A 17513-nucleotide genomic window follows, 5' to 3' on the forward strand; every position below is an offset into this window, starting at 1 on the left:
GTGTTTGGTGACGCTTTTGGGGGGGTTTTTTGATGGCCAAAGCACCCCTATAGGAGGTCCAATTGATTTTTTTTCTTTAATGTTCAGTCAGATATTTTAAGTTGTTAGTTACAAGTAATCATTAATGAGTTTCTCATTGTGTTATTTCTTAGACTAACTTTATTCCTAACCCAACTCACATTTTAATAAAAAAAACTAATTTATCTCTCTTTCACCTACACAACCCAACCCAACCCAACCCAACCCAACCTAACTTTTCACTTTTATTCACAACCCAACCAAAACTAATTTTTTTATTACATATATCTTATTTAGGTTTTAATTTATTTTATAAAATTTATTATAACTAATAACCCAAACCTTAAACTTTTACAAGTTTTAACAAAACAAAACATACGTACTCATACTAAAAAATACATATTTTTAAAGTACTCCGCTTTTAATAAACTTTATATTGAAATGTTCATAAGAATAAACTAAATGATAATATGTTTTTAGATTTTTTAAAAAAAGTTAAATAATATACATTATTAAACAAAAATCAAATTATATATAAAATAAATATTTTGAAAGAAAAAAAAATATTAAATTGATCATGTGATGAGTTGGTGGGTTGTGACCCAATTGTAAACCAAAAAAGATTTTACCTTTATTTTAAATTTTAATTCTTGAATAGTGCCACATGAGGTCACCAATAAAAATGGCAGTGGCTAATTAATATAAAAGTAATTTGTTTTTTAATAAAAGAAATGAATGAATATAAAAATTGATAAAATAACTCGTGAATATTACTTCTTTCGTTGTCGTGACGTGTAAGCACACAGATCCCAATCCCAAATTAGAAAAAAAAAGACAGGTATTATTAGTTTGGAAATAAATAATTGAAAATAAAGTCAATAAAAACAAAAGAAGAGAAATTAAATTAGACAATTGGATGGCAGGCCTTTTGCAGTTTACTCTCTATGCATAATAAAAAAAGGAATTGGTATTGTAATCATACTTTAACATGTTAAAAATGTCGTGTTTAAAAATATTAGGCGAGACAGATATTTTATTGATAACAAATTTACAATACTTACAATAATTGAGTGCCTTTAAATTAAAATATTTAAATTAAAAATGCATTTTGAAGAAACACTAACCGGACCCCTGGCAGATTACTGGTAACCTGGGGGTTAGATAGATGTTTCCCACGAGGGATTAGACCCAGAGAAGATGGTTCTTCTGATAACCTGCAAAACAGACACCGTGAGCTTGTCACTGAGAAGGGGGGGTTCCTCCTTGTGACCACCCTCCGGCGTGAGAATCAGACTAGATTGCTCTTTAAATATAAGTGTATATTAAGAGATTGCTAGAGCAGATATCAGGTATAATATGATGATACTATGTTAAGATATGATAAGATGAGATGGTCATACCATTTGTGGTATTTATAGCCGAAGGTAGGTTTCCAAGGAGGTGTGGCCGGCTGCAACAGTGTTCCTGTTCCACCAACAGTGGCCTACGCACGTGCCCTGCTGGTAGTTGGTGGGTAGGCAGCGGCTGATAGTGACCAGGCCTGCTGTGTACTATTCCTTTTCCACCAACTGCCGGCTATGCACGTGGTATGGCAGTAGTTGGTGAGTAGGCAGCGGCTAATAGTGACATACAGTACAGGAGCATGCTGCTCGCCATACTGTTGTCAATAAGCTGTCGTATCTTTAGTCAGATCTTTTTCCCATACCTCGTAAGGTACAGTACAGAAGATCTTCCCGTATCGTACGGACTGGCTTATTTGGGCGGGAGTATTCCCCCTCCCGCCCTTGTGCGGGATTGTTCCCGGCTTTGCTCATTCCTTCAGGTGACACTGAGTGATTGAGAGCTAAGTGCCTTGTGCGTGTAGCCTTGCTGCGCGGGTGGCCTTCCCTGATGGCTTGTATCCGAAGCTGCGGGAACAGGCGGAGTCCTTCACCATCGAGAGGCATTTCCTGCGGGAACAGCTTGCGTACTGCGCGTAAGGACGTCACGTCTCTGAGCATGGTTGGTCCTGCGGATCCAGTTGGTTTCTGCGCAGACGTCCCTCTTCAAGGTGAGTCTTGCGGGTCCAACTGGGCTCTGCTGGGACCTACCTCTTCAAGTCCCCCCAGTCCAATGTTCTTCTCATGAGTGTTTAATAAAGTGAGGTGAACTTTTGGACTTAAGCAAAGGGTTTTGAAAAGGGTTTTAAAAGGTTTTCCATGGGGATTCTTCCCGCGGAAGTCCTTGTCACTTGCAGAAATTCCCGAGTTTCCTGCTTGGTCTTTGGGTATGATGCGGGTAGGTCTGTAACCTCCTCGCAAGTCAGGAGCGTTGAGTCCCACTTGTGTGGATTCTCCATGAGGTTTTGGTAGTTTTGAACATAGTGATCAATTATGTTAAAACCACCAATTCCATCCTGGAGCTTCAAACAACGTAGTTCTCGACGTTCCCGCTATGCGGGGATGTTATTTCCGTTTCCGCAAGCATTGCCCAGAAGATCCTTCTTGGTTTCAATTCCCAGCGGAGCGCTAGGTATGTGAAGGGTTTTGCCTTAACACTGTACCCGCGCTCGTCTTACGGTTACTTTACTTCCAAGGTATTCCTGGCGTCAATTCCCTGCGGGTGCTAGGTGTGTGAAGGGTTTTGCCTTTACACTGTACCCGCACCCGTCTTATAGTTACTTGGTTGCCGAGGTATACTTGGCTTCAATTCCCTGCGGGTGCTAGGTATGTGAAGGGTTTTGCCTTAACACTGTACCCGCATCCGTCTTACGGTTACTTGTTTGCCAAGGTTTTCTTGGCTTCAATTCCCTGCGGGTGCTAGGTATGTGAAGGGTTTTGCCTTTACACTGTACCCGCATCCGTCTTACGGTTACTTGTTTGCGCGGCGGATTCCGCGGCGGCGACCGCGGCGGCTGCTACCATGCCCCCGTCATCGGCAACGACGGCCGATCCATCAGGTACGCATGGGGCTTCTCGCCAATCTCTGCCACCTTCCCATCTGCCTGACCTCTTGGATGGATTTCCCTTGGGTTCAGGTGATGGGTTCGGCGGCTATCGGCCTGTTATTGACCCTACAGGTGCGTAGGGTTCTTTTGGCCCTTTTCATTTTTTTTTTATCATCTTTTCCTAACTGCTTTGTGTTTTTTGCAGTGTCGGATTCCAATGAAGTGTATGTTCCACGATGGAACATTCGCCGAGGAACAACCCTTCGCACCCCTGTGGAGTGCGTGGAGTGGGCTCGTCACGCTGCTCCTAGTGGTGCGTTGGGGGAAGCCATGGCTAGCTACCAGGAGGGTAGGCTAAGCAATGAGCTTCGGGTTCTCCTGGCCCGGATGCAGCCGCGCGTCGAGCTGCTTTGTCGTGAAAACGACAAGTTAAAAGCAGCTCGCGTTAAAGAAGTAGCTCAGGCGCGGGCTGTCCGGGAGGAGAACCAAAAACTTACCGCAGTGGCTGCGGAGAAGGAGAAGGCCTTCAAGGCCCTCGAGGTTGAAGTTCAGGCTCGGCTCGAGGCCCGTTCCAAGGCTGCCCAAGCTGTTAATGAACAGCTTCGGCTGGCTAAGGAAACTGCAAGGAACGCAACCGAGAGGGCCACCAAGGCTGAAGCTGTTGCTGAGCCTCTCCGCGTGGAGAATGAGGAGCTTAAAGCCAAATTAGAGGCTCTCCAGCAGGCTCATGATGCCTTGGCGATGGAAGACGCCAAAAAGCTCCAAGAAATCCTGGACCAGAGGGGGGTGCTTGACCATGCTGAGCGTAAGCTAAAGGGCGTCGAAGAGGCTGCTGCTAAAGAAGTGTTGCTTGCCAACCTCAACAAGAGTGAAGCCGATCGCGCCCGTAACGAAGCTCAAGCTGCCCTCCAAAAAGCCCTGGTTGCCAAGGAATGGCTTCTTCGAGAAGCGTTGTCTCAGGTAAGCTTTTATTGTCTTTACGCTTTTCTTTGTAAATAGAAAAGGTTTTGACACTTGTATATTTTCTTTTGTAGGTTGTGCATCGAGTCTTCGCTGAGACGTCGTATGACGATGCTATGAGCGCAGCCCTCAACGCTTCTCACGAGGATGGGGAAAAGGTCGGCTTCCTGCTTGGTGTAGGGTTCGTTGAGAAAGGCATCCCGCCTTCCAACTTCCCTTTGTACAATGTTGATACTGAAGCTGTTTACGACCAAGCAGTGAATCAGTACGCCGCCTTCCCGCATCCGGTGGTGGAGAAGGTGAATGAAGTTGCTGCTGCTGATGATGGGCTAGCTATCCTTAAAGCTTTCCTTGAACTGCCACGCTCTACTGACGGTGCTGGTCCAAGTGGAAGTGGCCCTGAAGCCTGATCCTGAAGATCCCTTCCCACTGCTAGGATAGATTTAGCTTGTATAGATTTATTTTCTTGTAGGCGGGTAGTTACCCGGCCATTCTTGTAATGAATCATTGTGAAATATAAATCTTTGTGCGGGTAAGACCGCTTCTTTTATTGGATTCCTTGCTTTATAAACGTTATATGACTTGCATACTTTAGTTTAAATTAGCAATTTTCCAAGTGTAGAATAAGTTAACCTTTGAACGTGGTAGATAATAGGTTGAAGTTTTGCTTCCTCTTTCGTGATTGTGCGGGTAGGACCGTCACTTGCACTTAGTAGGATGGCTAACCTTTACCTGCGTCTAACCTGCGTGTAGGTTTTCCTCATCTTTTCTGAGGATAAGTTAACCTTTGAACGTGGTAGATAATAGGTGTGAAGTTTTGCTTCCTCTTTCGTGATTGTGCGGGTAGGACCGTCACTTGCACTTAGTAGGATGGCTAAACTTTACCTACGTCTGACCTGCGTGTAGGTTTTCCTCATCCTTTTCTGAGGATAAGTTAACCTTTGAACGTGGTAGATAATAGGTGTGAAGTTTTGCTTCCTCTTTCGTGATTGTGCGGGTAGGACCGTCACTTGCACTTAGTAGGATGGCTAAACTTTACCTATATCTGACCTGCGTGTAGGTTTTCCTTATCTTTTTTGAAATTTCTAAGTGTTTAGGATAAGTTAACCTTTGAACGTGGTAGATAATAGGTTGAAGTTTTGCTTCCTCTTTCGTGATTGTGCGGGTAGGACCGTCACTTGCACTTAGTAGGATGGCTAAACTTTAACCTACATCTGACCTGCGTGTAGGTTTTCCTTATCTTTTTGTTAGAAATTCTCTGTTTTGAATAACCGTTCGACGCGCGGTTGTTAATAGGTTAGTGTTCAGTTCTCTCTTGATTCATGCGGATAGACCGGCACTTTCATTTAGTGGGATAACTGAACTTTTCCCCTTCAACTGACATGCGTGAAGGTTTGTCGTTTTTTGGGTTTATGCGGGTTTTGCCGCCTTCCCCACGCAACGACTTTCCACGTATTTATGCGGTGAAAACCGGCATATCCGTGTTGAATAAATTAACCGTTCGACGCGCGGTTGTTAATAGGTTAGTGTTCAGTTTCCTCTCATGATTCATGCGGATAGACCGGCACTTTCATTTAGTGGGATAACTGAACTTTTCCCCTTCAACTGACCTGCGTGAAGGTTTGCCGTTTTTTGGGTTTATGCGGGTTTTGCCGCCTTCCCCACGCAACGACTTTCCACGTATTTATGCGGTGAAAACCGGCATATCCGTGTTGAATAAATTAACCGTTCGACGCGCGGTTGTTAATAGGTTAGTGTTCAGTTTCCTCTATCATGATTCATGCGGATAGACCGGCACTTTCATTTAGTAGGATGACTGAACTTTTCCCCTTCAACTGACCTGCGTGAAGGTTTGTCGTTTTTTGGGTTTATGCGGGTTTTGCCGCCTTCCCCACGCAACGACTTTCCACGTATTTATGCGGTGAAAACCGGCATCAGTGTTGATAGTTCATAAAGTATAAATGTAAAATCATCAGCGTCGATGTTTTAAGGAGAATCATTTCCATTAGAAGTGGCTCTTGGCCTTTTCTTTACAAATTTGGAATTGATTTACATGCAAACTGTGTAAATGAGCTCCCTTCCATGTTGTTGGGATGGGAGTGCCATCGAGCCGATACGCACCTGGTTCGGGATCTCGTTCTTTACGCAGCATGTAGTCTCCACATTGAAGCTGGAATTTTATTAGTGTTTTCCCCAGCTGGGGTTCTACACGCATCAGCCTGCTCAGCGTTCATTGCGCCACGAGGTGCGCGAGCGTCCCATCTCTGACAAATGCTTCGACCATGTCCTTTACGTCTATGCATTCTTCGGTGTTGTGGCCTTTTGTCCTGTGAAAGTCACAGTATTTGCTCCGATCAGCATTGTGACGATGTCGGATTATTTGAGGCTTTGGCCATGGGAGCTCCTCAGTAGCGAATATCTCGGTGACGCTTTTGGTGAGCGGCGTCCATCTGGAGTTCTTGTTTGACTGTACGTTATCCCTTCCGCCTAACCGATGCTGCAAGCCGGATGAGGTGTCAAAGTTTACCCTTGACTGCCAAATGCCTAGCTTCCGCTTTTTGTTTAATCGGGCGGTAAGGACGTTGTCTTCTCTTGTTTTCTGGGTGTAGAGGTTTGTGCTCTGTGGGAGATCTCTACCCAGTTGCTTCTCCGTTTCCGCAAAGCGTTTAGCTGCTATCATGATGGCATCCCATGTGGATGGCATGCCATCTTTACCCGTTAAGGTGCGGATAAGCTCTGGGTCGTTCGCGCCCTGAATAAAAGCAGCGCGAACAAGATCTTCGCTAATGTTACCCAGACTTAGCTTCTTCGAGTTGAAGCGAGTGATGAAGTCTAGCAAAGATTCATCTTTTTCTCGAATGCACTTGAGGATTGTCCATTGCTCCTCGGTATACTTTCTTTGCTGGCTGAAGTGTTGGCTAAACTTCTGTTGGAAGTCAGCCCAGTCGTAGATGTGGTTGACCGGTAGACGATCGAACCACGCTCTAGCAGCTCCGACAAGCGTCATTTGGAACATGTAACACCACGTGGGTTCCGTCCAACTACTGACGGTTGCCCCCGCTATGAATCTGTTCAAATGATCATCTGGGTCGGATATACCATCATATGTGCCTATGCTGGACATTTGTTTGGCACTTTTTGGGGCAATTGCTTCTGCAATGTCCCTTGCAAATTTGGACGTTCCTGCATTTGCAACGTTTGGTCTGAATGTTTTGGAGAAGTCACGTGGACTTCCACCTGTGTTTTTTGGTTTGAAGGCTTCTCCAAAATGCCTTCTCGGTTGGGAGTCCGTTTTCTTACGCTTCCCTTTTGCCCTATGGCGAGGGTTCGCGTCGGAGTCGGACTCCGAGTCATCGTCCCAGTATTCTTCGAATTCGTCAGCCTGTTGGACGGAACGCAAGCGTTCGTCCAACTCAGCTTGGAATTCCTTTTGACGTGCCTCCGCCCATGCCTTAACTTCATCGAGTGTTTGGCGGGGGAGTCTTGTTCGTTTCTCTAACTGGGTATCGGTGATTCCCAGTGAGCGATTATTTACTGCACTTGCCCCAGCTTGGGTAACTGGGGTAGTGTTCGTAAAATTTACTTCACTTGCTCCGGCTTGTGTAACCGGGGTAGTGTTTGTAAAAACTGTGTAGCCGGTATTTCCCTCAGTAGCTGGGGTTGTGGTTACCGGAGTTTCTTTAACCATCTTTCAAGAAGTTTGAAAAAACTGGAGAAAAATGTTCTAGCTTTATGCACGGATGGCGCCAATGAAGAAACACTAACCGGACCCCGGGCAGATTACTGGTAACCTGGGGGTTAGATAGATGTTTCCCACGAGGGATTAGACCCAGAGAAGATGGTTCTTCTGATAACCTGCAAAACAGACACCGTGAGCTTGTCACTGAGAAGGGGGGGGGGGGTTCCTCCTTGTGACCACCCTCCGGCGTGAGAATCAGACTAGATTGCTCTTTAAATATAAGTGTATATTAAGAGATTGCTAGAGCAGATATCAGGTATAATATGATGATACTATGTTAAGATATGATAAGATGAGATGGTCATACCATTTGTGGTATTTATAGCCGAAGGTAGGTTTCCAAGGAGGTGTGGCCGGCTGCAACAGTGTTCCTGTTCCACCAACAGTGGCCTACGCACGTGCCCTGCCGGCAGTTGGTGGATAGGCAGCGGCTGATAGTGACCAGGCCTGCTGTGTACTATTCCTTTTCCACCAACTGCCGGCTATGCACGTGGTATGGCAGTAGTTGGTGAGTAGGCAGCGGCTAATAGTGACATACAGTACAGGAGCATGCTGCTCGCCATACTGTTGTCAATAAGCTGTCGTATCTTTAGTCAGATCTTTTTCCCATACCTCGTAAGGTACAGTACAGAAGATCTTCCCGTATCGTACGGACTGGCTTATTTGGGCGGGAGTATTCCCCCTCCCGCCCTTGTGCGGGATTGTTCCCGGCTTTGCTCATTCCTTCAGGTGACACTGAGTAATTGAGAGCTAAGTGCCTTGTGCGTGTAGCCTTGCTGCGCGGGTGGCCTTCCCTGATGGCTTGTATCCGAAGCTGCGGGAACAGGCGGAGTCCTTCACCATCGGGAGGCATTTCCTGCGGGAACAGCTTGCGTACTGCGCGTAAGGACGTCACGTCTCTGAGCATGGTTGGTCCTGCGGATCCAGTTGGTTTCTGCGCAGACGTCCCTCTTCAATGTGAGTCTTGCGGGTCCAACTGGGCTCTGCTGGGACCTACCTCTTCAATAAAAAAAGGAATTGGTATTGTAATCATACTTTAACATGTTAAAAATGTCGTGTTTAAAAATATTAGGCGAGACAGATATTTTATTGATAACAAATTTACAATACTTACAATAATTGAGTGCCTTTAAATTAAAATATTTAAATTAAAAATGCATTTGATTTGAGAATAAATTTTTAATTAAAAAAAAAAACTGAAGATACTGCCTCAGCCAAAATCTACACTATAGACTGTATCACCCTTAATTCCTTAAACTCATATGCACTTGTTACAAAAATATGTTCCTTTCTGTTGTTTTAACAAATCTCCACTCTCTCAGTTTCATTATGAAACCAAAGTTACTCACCATATCTCTCTTGTTCTTCTTATTACTCATTTCTGCTCCTGCAACACTTCTCGATGCCTCCAACGATGGTGATGGTGATGGTGATGGTGATGGTGATGGTGATGGAGCATTCATATTCGAAGAAAACGAAGAGCTTCAAATCAAAAGATCCGATTTTCCATCCGGGTTTCTGTTCGGATCAGCCACTTCTGCTTACCAAGTCTATCTTCACCTCTTGCTCCCATTTTTCTTGCTCATTATTATAGCTTAACCCATGAAGTTAACTTTACAGGTTGAAGGAGCCTATCTTGAAGAAGGAAAATCTTTAACCAACTGGGATGTGTATTGTCACTCCATAGGTTTGCATAATGTGTTCTCCTCTGTTTATACCACATGTTGATTTTAATTTCCAGTGATGAATATGAATATTTAATCCATCACCTTTTTTATTAGGTTGTGGAGAAAATGGAGAGAATGGAGATATTGCAGATGATCATTATCATATGTTCTTGGTGAGTTGGTTCCAGGGCCATTTGGGATAGGGAGGCAGGGAGGTCGCCCGTCTTAGCCTCGATCATCCCAGAGGCCTGAATTTTTTAAAAAAAAAAATGTATATGTATACATATAAAAAAAACTGTATTATGCCGATCAGAAGTTTTGTTTAAACAATACTCAATACGTCAGACGCAAATTCCAAATCATATGCAATACTCGATTACTTTTTATATATGAGTTATCTAATTTATATTTTACTTAAGGCCCGAATTTATACTTGTATTCGGTCCAAAACTTTAACGATTCTCGGAGACGGCCCTGGATGGTTCATTAACGTTTATCTATCAATTTCATAGATTGTTCTTTGTATTAATTTTTTTTATTTGAAATTTTGATTTTTGTAATTCAGAGGGACATTGAGTTGATGCATTTCCTTGGCATACAAGCATACAGATTTTCCATATCTTGGGCAAGAATTCTTCCAAGTATATTACCGTCCCTGAATTATTTCGATTATATTCTCTACTTGTTGTGTAATTTGTTCGTATATTTTGTTGAGCAGGAGGAAGGTTTGGTGAAGCCAACCCTGCTGCCATCATGTTCTATAACAAGATCCTAGACAATCTGATTCTTAAAGGTTTATGAATTAATATTAGAAGTTTCTTATTTGATAGATTGATGATTGAAGTTTTTTTTTTCTTTTCTTTTCATGTGTGTTGGCTAATATGAACAGGAATCGAACCATTTGTGACGGTATACCATGTAGACTTTCCTCAAGAACTTGAAGACAGATACGGTTCTTGGCTAAATCCTGAGATGCAGTATGTCTGAAATGCCATTGTTTAATCAGTTCCTTAGATGTTCGTTAGCGTATTATTTATTTTGCTGGCAGGGAAGAGTTTTTATATTTAGCAGAAATCTGTTTCATGACTTTTGGAGACCGAGTGAAGCATTGGATCACCATAAACGAACCTAAATTAATGGCAGACTATGCTTACGAAACGGGGATTATTCCACCATCACGTTGTTCAGAGCCTTTTGGAAACTGTCTTGATGGAAACTCAGATGTCGAGCCTATCATCGCTATGCACAACATGTTATTGGCACATGGCAGAGCAGCTAAGCTATATCATGAATATTTCCAGGCAATCAACTAACTCTTAAGTCAATTTTTAAATCGCCACTCAACATTTAAGATTTGTTTATTAGACATGCTGATTTTATATGTGCAGCCTAAACAAGGTGGCTTAATTGGTCTCACTGTTCACAGTTACATGTATGAACCACTAACTGATAGTGAGCTTGATCACCAAGCTGCCAAAAGGGCATTTGCTTTTCATTCTGGCTGGTATGTAGTAACTGTTTTGAACGTATATTCACGAGAAAACATATGATCTTTTTTCAACTTGTTATCAAAAACAGGACACTTGATTCCGCTATATTTGGAGACTATCCTGAAGAACTTAAGGAATGCCTTGGTTATGAATTACCAAGTTTCTCCCTCGATGAAAAGAATTTTTTGAAGAATAGCATAGATTTTATTGGCATCAACCATTATTCAACTTCATATGTCAAGGATTGTACTAATTCCAGTTGCTCTGCAATTGGGAATCGTGCAATCCGAGGTTTTGTGGAGATGGTTGGAGAGCGTGACGGCGTGCTTATTGGTGAACTTGTAGGAAGCCACAATCTTTATGATTTTAATAGTTTTACTTGATAAAATGATATACTTAATTATTGCAAAAACAGACAGGGGTAGAAGGATCATATGTTGTTCCTAGAGGCATGGAAGAGATTGTTAACGTTATCAAGAGTCGATACAATAACACGCCCATGTTTATTACTGAAAATGGTAAGTGTCACCATTTTTATATGTGGTAACATATGGCCTTGTTTCAATTATATCTACTTCTTTTTCAGGGTATTCTTCACCAGATGTTCACGAGCAACGAGTTAATGAGCTAACGAATGACGTCAAGCGAATTGAATATCATTCCAAATACCTTGCTTCTTTAGCCAAGTCTATTAGGTTAGTTCAGAAATCTTGATTCATCTCATTTTTAAAATTCTGAAAGTTGGTTGTTTAACTTGAAAAGTGTGTGGCATTGATTTGAGTAAATGGTGTTTGAACTAACAGAGAGGGAGCAGATGTCCGCGGATATTTTGCATGGTCATTTATGGATAGCTATGAATGGTTGAAAGGCTACAAGGTAAGGTATGGATTAAACTACGTGGATCGACAAACGCTAACTCGGACACCAAAGCTTTCTGCAAAATGGTATAAGAATTTTCTGAGCAACAACACTCATCTTATTGATAAGAAAGCTTCAAGATCTTATACAACTTCATAAGATTGTCATATAAGAGATGTTCATACATATTCAAAGAATTTCATATGCATTCAAAGAATGTAATATATATTATTCAAAGCAAGTAGGTGTTGTGAAAAATAGTACAAAATTAGATTTTAATGTATATTGTATAACTCTAAATAATATTCAATATTTGGTTTGGTTTTCTTTTGCGTTTCACCCTTATAGTGTAAATAATATATGTTTACTCAATTTAAAGTTTTAGTAATTTTAATTTTCTCTAATAATTTGTGCTCGCTACAAGTTGAAAAAAATGGATAATTAAGCGGTGCGATTAGTTCTTTTTATCAGTCCCGACATAAATTCTATTAAAAATGAAACTGTATTATAAATATTGTAGTTTTTTTAGGATAGTAAACTATACTAAGTATCATTACGTATCGGTACGATGAAGAATCAATCCACATAGATACCGGTATTGACATTCGTTTTTATAGTTTTCAATCAATGTAAAACACGTGTCGATATCTTCTAGAGCATGGGTACCAGTGTCAATATCATTTGACTGATATCGATATTCGTTTTTATGGTTTTCGATCGATATAAAGTAAAGTTCCGCTTCAACGACATGAGACTTTTAATGGTTTAGAATGGAAGTGTAATATATATGCACCAATATTTTACTTGTTATATAAAAATGAAGTGACTTTAGTTAGAATATAATTTTATTTTGTAAGTTTTAGTATATTGTGTTTTATAAAAAAAGAAGATAGTGTTGCAATGCGTTTACATTTATTTACCTATGAATACATGTTTTATAAAAACTGGAGCTGTATCAAGCATAAAAATTGTCGATATATTTGTTATGGTTCCATTTTTGTAAAATTAATATCGAAACGTATATAAACATAAACTCATTGCAACGAGTGGAAGATGGAAAACATGTGTAGGCAATCCAGTGAGTATTAAGAAAGGTTATCCCAATATGCTTTGAAAAGTTGTTTATTCATATGACAAGTTACAGAATATAAAGAGTATACATGGCATAAATAAAGGGATTAACATCTATACAATAATGTGATAATAACTCATAACAAATTCTAGAGATATTGTCTTAGCTTGACATTAATTCAAATATCTTGAATTAATGAATATTAATCATGTGTGTTAATATGCCCCCACAAGATCGACGGTCTTGAAGTGAGCTCGATCTTGGAAATAAGAAGATTAAATCTTGATCGTGGAGTGGGTTTTGTGAGAAGGTCTGTCAACTGTTCGTCCCCTGCAATGTGTGTAACTCGAATGGAGTGGTCATATACTTTTTCCCGAACGAAATGAAAATCTAGAGCTAGATGTTTCATACGGGAGTGGAAAACAGGATTGGCTGAATATTATGTGGCACTAAGATTGTCACAAAAAATTGTTGGGATGGTGGTAGAGGTGAAACCAAGTTCATGTAATAGTGAGTTTAGCCATAGTATTTCAGTTGTTGTTGAAGCTACGGCTCGAAACTCAGCTTCAGTGGTCGAGCGGGCTATAGTAGGTTGTCGTTTAGAGCTCCATGAGATCGGATTAGACCCGAGATAAACAATATAATCGGCGGTACTCCGATAATTGTCTTTGTCTCCTGCCCAATCTGCATCGGTAAAGGCATGTAGTTGTAATGGAGACTTATGACGAAGTAAAAGCCTTTACTGATGGAGCCGTGGAGATAACGAAGGAGGTGTTTAAGAGCATTGAAACACCGTCTTAACAACATCACTAAAGCCAACAGACCAGAAGCAACCTAATTGCTTTAGCTGCACAAGTATCTTACTTCTTACTAATATATTAAAGCAAGATTATTCTCTCCACATGTCTTTATTCTAGCCAATCCACATAGAATTCCATGTAACCACATTTCCATATCAATAATTTTCACATATTCATAATTATTTTAATCCACTAAATTAAAATCAGCATTCCAATTTAATTCAATTAATTCTACAATTAAATCTATTTATTCAAATTAATGCAATTAACTCCATGATTAAGTCTATTTATTTCAATTAATAATCACCTTGTCAAATGTATGTTTTTCTTTTTAAGTTTCTGTTTCATTTAAAAAAAGAAAAAAAAATCATTTAAGTTCAGTTTAAGCTAAGTGCATTTAAGTAAATTAAATAATAAGTAATTGAATTTATTAGTTAACAATTAAATTGTAATGCTAAAGATTTAATTTACTCTTGAGGAAAGAAGAAGAGCCGGTGAATGGTGATCAAACCTAATGTTCTTTAAGTTTATTTATTTATTTATTTATTAAGAAATGACGTGAAAAATGCTATAAAAATATAGATATCTTTGAAAATTATTTATAAAAAACACTCTCTAAAAGAAAAAAGAAAAAAACATTCTTTAGAACAGTTAGGAACATTTTAAAAAAATTAAATAAAGCTGTTTACAAAGAGATTTTCGGAAACTTAATGTGATACAGTTTAAAGCTGGTACATATTTGTAAACTTAGTTTTCAATTAATATTACAAAATCTTTTACTAATATGTGTTTTTTATTTTTTCAGATCTAATGGTTCATTTATGTTATATTATTTCTTATTCATTACATTGTTTATTTATAAAGTATTTTCTTTTTATGTTATAGACATAGTTTAACATCTTTTGTAACATCTGAGGGTAAAAAACTTATATTAAATATTTGTGTTGACTGAATGCGTAGTTTATATTTTATATTGTTTGTTGATATGTTTTTCACCAGTGTGTAACATGGGTTATTATTTTAGTCTTATATATATAAAAATCATAGAACCTATATCATTTTTGTGGCACCAACTTTCTCCTTTACTATATACCAGTGATTTACTAGCGTGCTGCGCGGTAAAATAGGTCAGCAAAACCCGGGTGTTGCAGTGGCGAATCAACGCGAATTCAGTCAATAGTAGATACGTCCGTTACAGTATTGGAACTAAAACAAAATGGAAACAAAAAAATAAGAATAAAAATTGAGGTAGGCCAATGGGGTATCGTCGGTTGGTCCCGGACGACAACAGTTAGTCAACGTGAATTTAGTCAGTATTAGCTACGTTCGTTATGGTACTGGAACTAAAACAAAACGAAAACAAAAAATAAAAATAAAAATTAAGGTGAGCCAATGGGGTGACGTCGCGGTCGGTCCCAGACGCTGAGACAGTGACTCTAGGACACTCGTATAACATATTATAATTTTTTCTGTTACCATATTTAAAACAATGTTTATTTGGTCAGTAAACCCGAGCGTTGGTAAAACCTGATCATCGAAACGTCGAATCGACTCGTATTTGGGCGTTTGTGGTGGTGAGTCAGTAAGACCGGGGCGCAGGTAAAAATCCGAGCTTTTCGGCGGCGGGTCAACGCAAATTTCATAGATTTCGTTTACATTTGTTACAGTATCGGAACTAAAATAAAATTTGGCAAAACCCGGGCGTTGGTAAAACCCGAGCGTTGTATGTACTGGACGTTGCGCGATGAGTTGGTAAAACCCCAGCATTGTTAGTCCCGGACGTTGTGGCGGTAAATTAACACGATTTCAGTAAAACAAAAAACATAATGCTTGTTACGTATCTAGAAAAAAAAAAAGAAAAAACATTTAACTAATAAAAAAATTAAAAACAAAATTTTGGACCATTAAGGTGATGTCACTTGGCCCAATTAGGACCTTGCGGCACCAACTAAAACACAGATTCTTCAAATTAATATATTTAAAAAAAAAACAAAAAAAATGTAGTTGCACTCATACAACTTATTGTATAAAAATTAGATTAATTTAAAACAACGTTTTTTCAGTTGGTAAAACATGAGCGTTGCGTCGGTGACTCGACTTATATTCTGCCGGTATCGGTACATTTTACGGTACCATAACTAAAAACAAAAGATAAGTTTGTGAAATTAACAAATAAAATGACTTTTAGCATATGCATATAAAAGAAATTAAAATATATAAAGCTGGTGTTTACTCAGATGGTAAAACCTGGACGTTGATAAAGCCTGAGTGTTAATCAGGGTGTTGTCGGTGAAGCCTGGATGTTAGTAAAACTTGAGCTTTGAAACATGGACGTTGGTAAAACCCGAACGTTAGATGGCAAGCAGACGCAAATATGGTTAGTATTTGTTACGTTCGTTGGGTATAAGCATAACTTAAAAAACCAAAAAGCTAGTATTTGTTACGTTCGTCGAGTGTAAGCATAACTTAAAAACCAAAAACCAAACATATTTTGGAAGGAAAAAAAAATCGAAAAAGAGTCTTGTGACACTGACATGTCACATTTACTTCTATATAGATAATATATATTTTAATTTTAAATTAAAAATGCATTCGATTTGACACATAGTATACTTTTTATACTATAGAATATGTAGTTGTATATATTCTTGGGCGAAGCTTATGGCCCTCCCTAGTTTTTATCTTAAAAAGTATAAATTTACGTGTTTTCGATTGAAAATTATGATTGAGAAATGTTTCTCTTAAAAATCAAGTCAAGGGAAAGTATCGTAGATTTTTCTCAAAAACTAGTTTTGAGCAATTCCTATAAAAGATCAATCACACGCACTATATTATTTTTTCTTAGCTAAGTTACATTCTAATGGTTTTATCAAGAAGATTTTTAATGGGGCAGGATAGACGATACAGTGTTATTACCACTGCCAGTGAGGAGGGCAACACTCCCTGCCCGGTCACCCATGCAGGTTCGACTTTTTTTTTTTATAAAATTTTAGATATGTTTTAATTTGAAAAAAATGAAGGTTATTGAATTTCGTATGTCATTCCCTCAATCAATAATTACAATATCTAGGGATTTACATAACAAACTTACCCTATTGATATGGAAAGGATATCATCCTCAATCAACTTACTAAACACAATTATATGGTAAATATAAGTCTAAATATAATACTCTAATATGCCCCCGCAGTTTGATGGTGATTTTGCCGAACACTCAAACTGGATCGAAAAGACTGAAAGAGTTCCTGTGGTAGACCTTTAGTGAATATATTGGCGTATTGAAAAGGAGCCGGAACATGTAGAACACGAACTTGTCCGAGACGTACCTTCTCACGAACAAAATGAATATCTATCTCGATGTGCTTGGTTCGTTGATGTTGAACCGGATTACCAGACAAGTATACCGCAGAAACATTGTCACAGTAAACAATAGTGGCTCGTAGAAGCGGTACCTGTAATTCTAATAATAAATTACGTATCCATGAGGTCTCTGCCACCGCATTAGCTACCCCCGGTACTCGGCCTCAGCACTAGACCTAGATATCGTAGGTTGTCGTTTAGAAGACCACGAGATCAAGTTGTTACCCAAATACACACAATAGCCCGACGTGGAGTGTCGAGAATCGGGACAACCGCCCCAATCTGCGTCGGAATAGGCTGTTAAAGTGTTTGGAGAGGACGAGGAAAGCCGTAAACCATAATCAAGTGTACCCCGTAGATATCTTAAGATGCGACGTAGAAAAGCAAGATGCGGTTCTCGTGGAGCATGCATGAAGAGACAAACTTGTTGGACGGCATAGGATATATCAGGCCTAGTAAACGTAAGATACTGTAATGCGCCAGCCAAGCTTCGGTAGGATGTGGCATCGTCAATTAAAGGTCCGGCATCAGCCGTTAATTTAGAACCCGTTTCAACCGGTGTTGCACATGGTTTGCAAGAAGACATGGAAGCACGTGCGAGTATATCCGATGCATATTGAGAT

General features: G+C 39.8%; 1 protein-coding gene across 1 annotated transcript; it reads left to right on the forward strand.

Annotated features, from left to right (window-relative positions):
* The first annotated feature begins 8972 nt into the window (after window positions 1-8972).
* Window positions 8973-11821, forward strand: LOC143531832 (beta-glucosidase 18-like). Its single transcript, XM_077027039.1, has 12 exons — window positions 8973-9191; window positions 9264-9330; window positions 9425-9483; window positions 9876-9951; window positions 10029-10103; window positions 10200-10287; window positions 10359-10611; window positions 10699-10814; window positions 10889-11141; window positions 11216-11318; window positions 11387-11495; window positions 11604-11821. Exons 1-12 carry the CDS (start codon window positions 8973-8975, stop codon window positions 11815-11817), a joined length of 1632 nt encoding a protein of 543 aa, XP_076883154.1. The 3' UTR covers window positions 11818-11821.
* Window positions 11822-17513: the final 5692 nt, after the last annotated feature.

Source organism: Bidens hawaiensis, unplaced genomic scaffold (assembly GCF_021521415.1).
Source record: "Bidens hawaiensis isolate Kalapana, Puna unplaced genomic scaffold, B.hawaiensis_p1.1 tig00009253_1, whole genome shotgun sequence".
NCBI lineage: Eukaryota > Viridiplantae > Streptophyta > Magnoliopsida > Asterales > Asteraceae > Bidens > Bidens hawaiensis.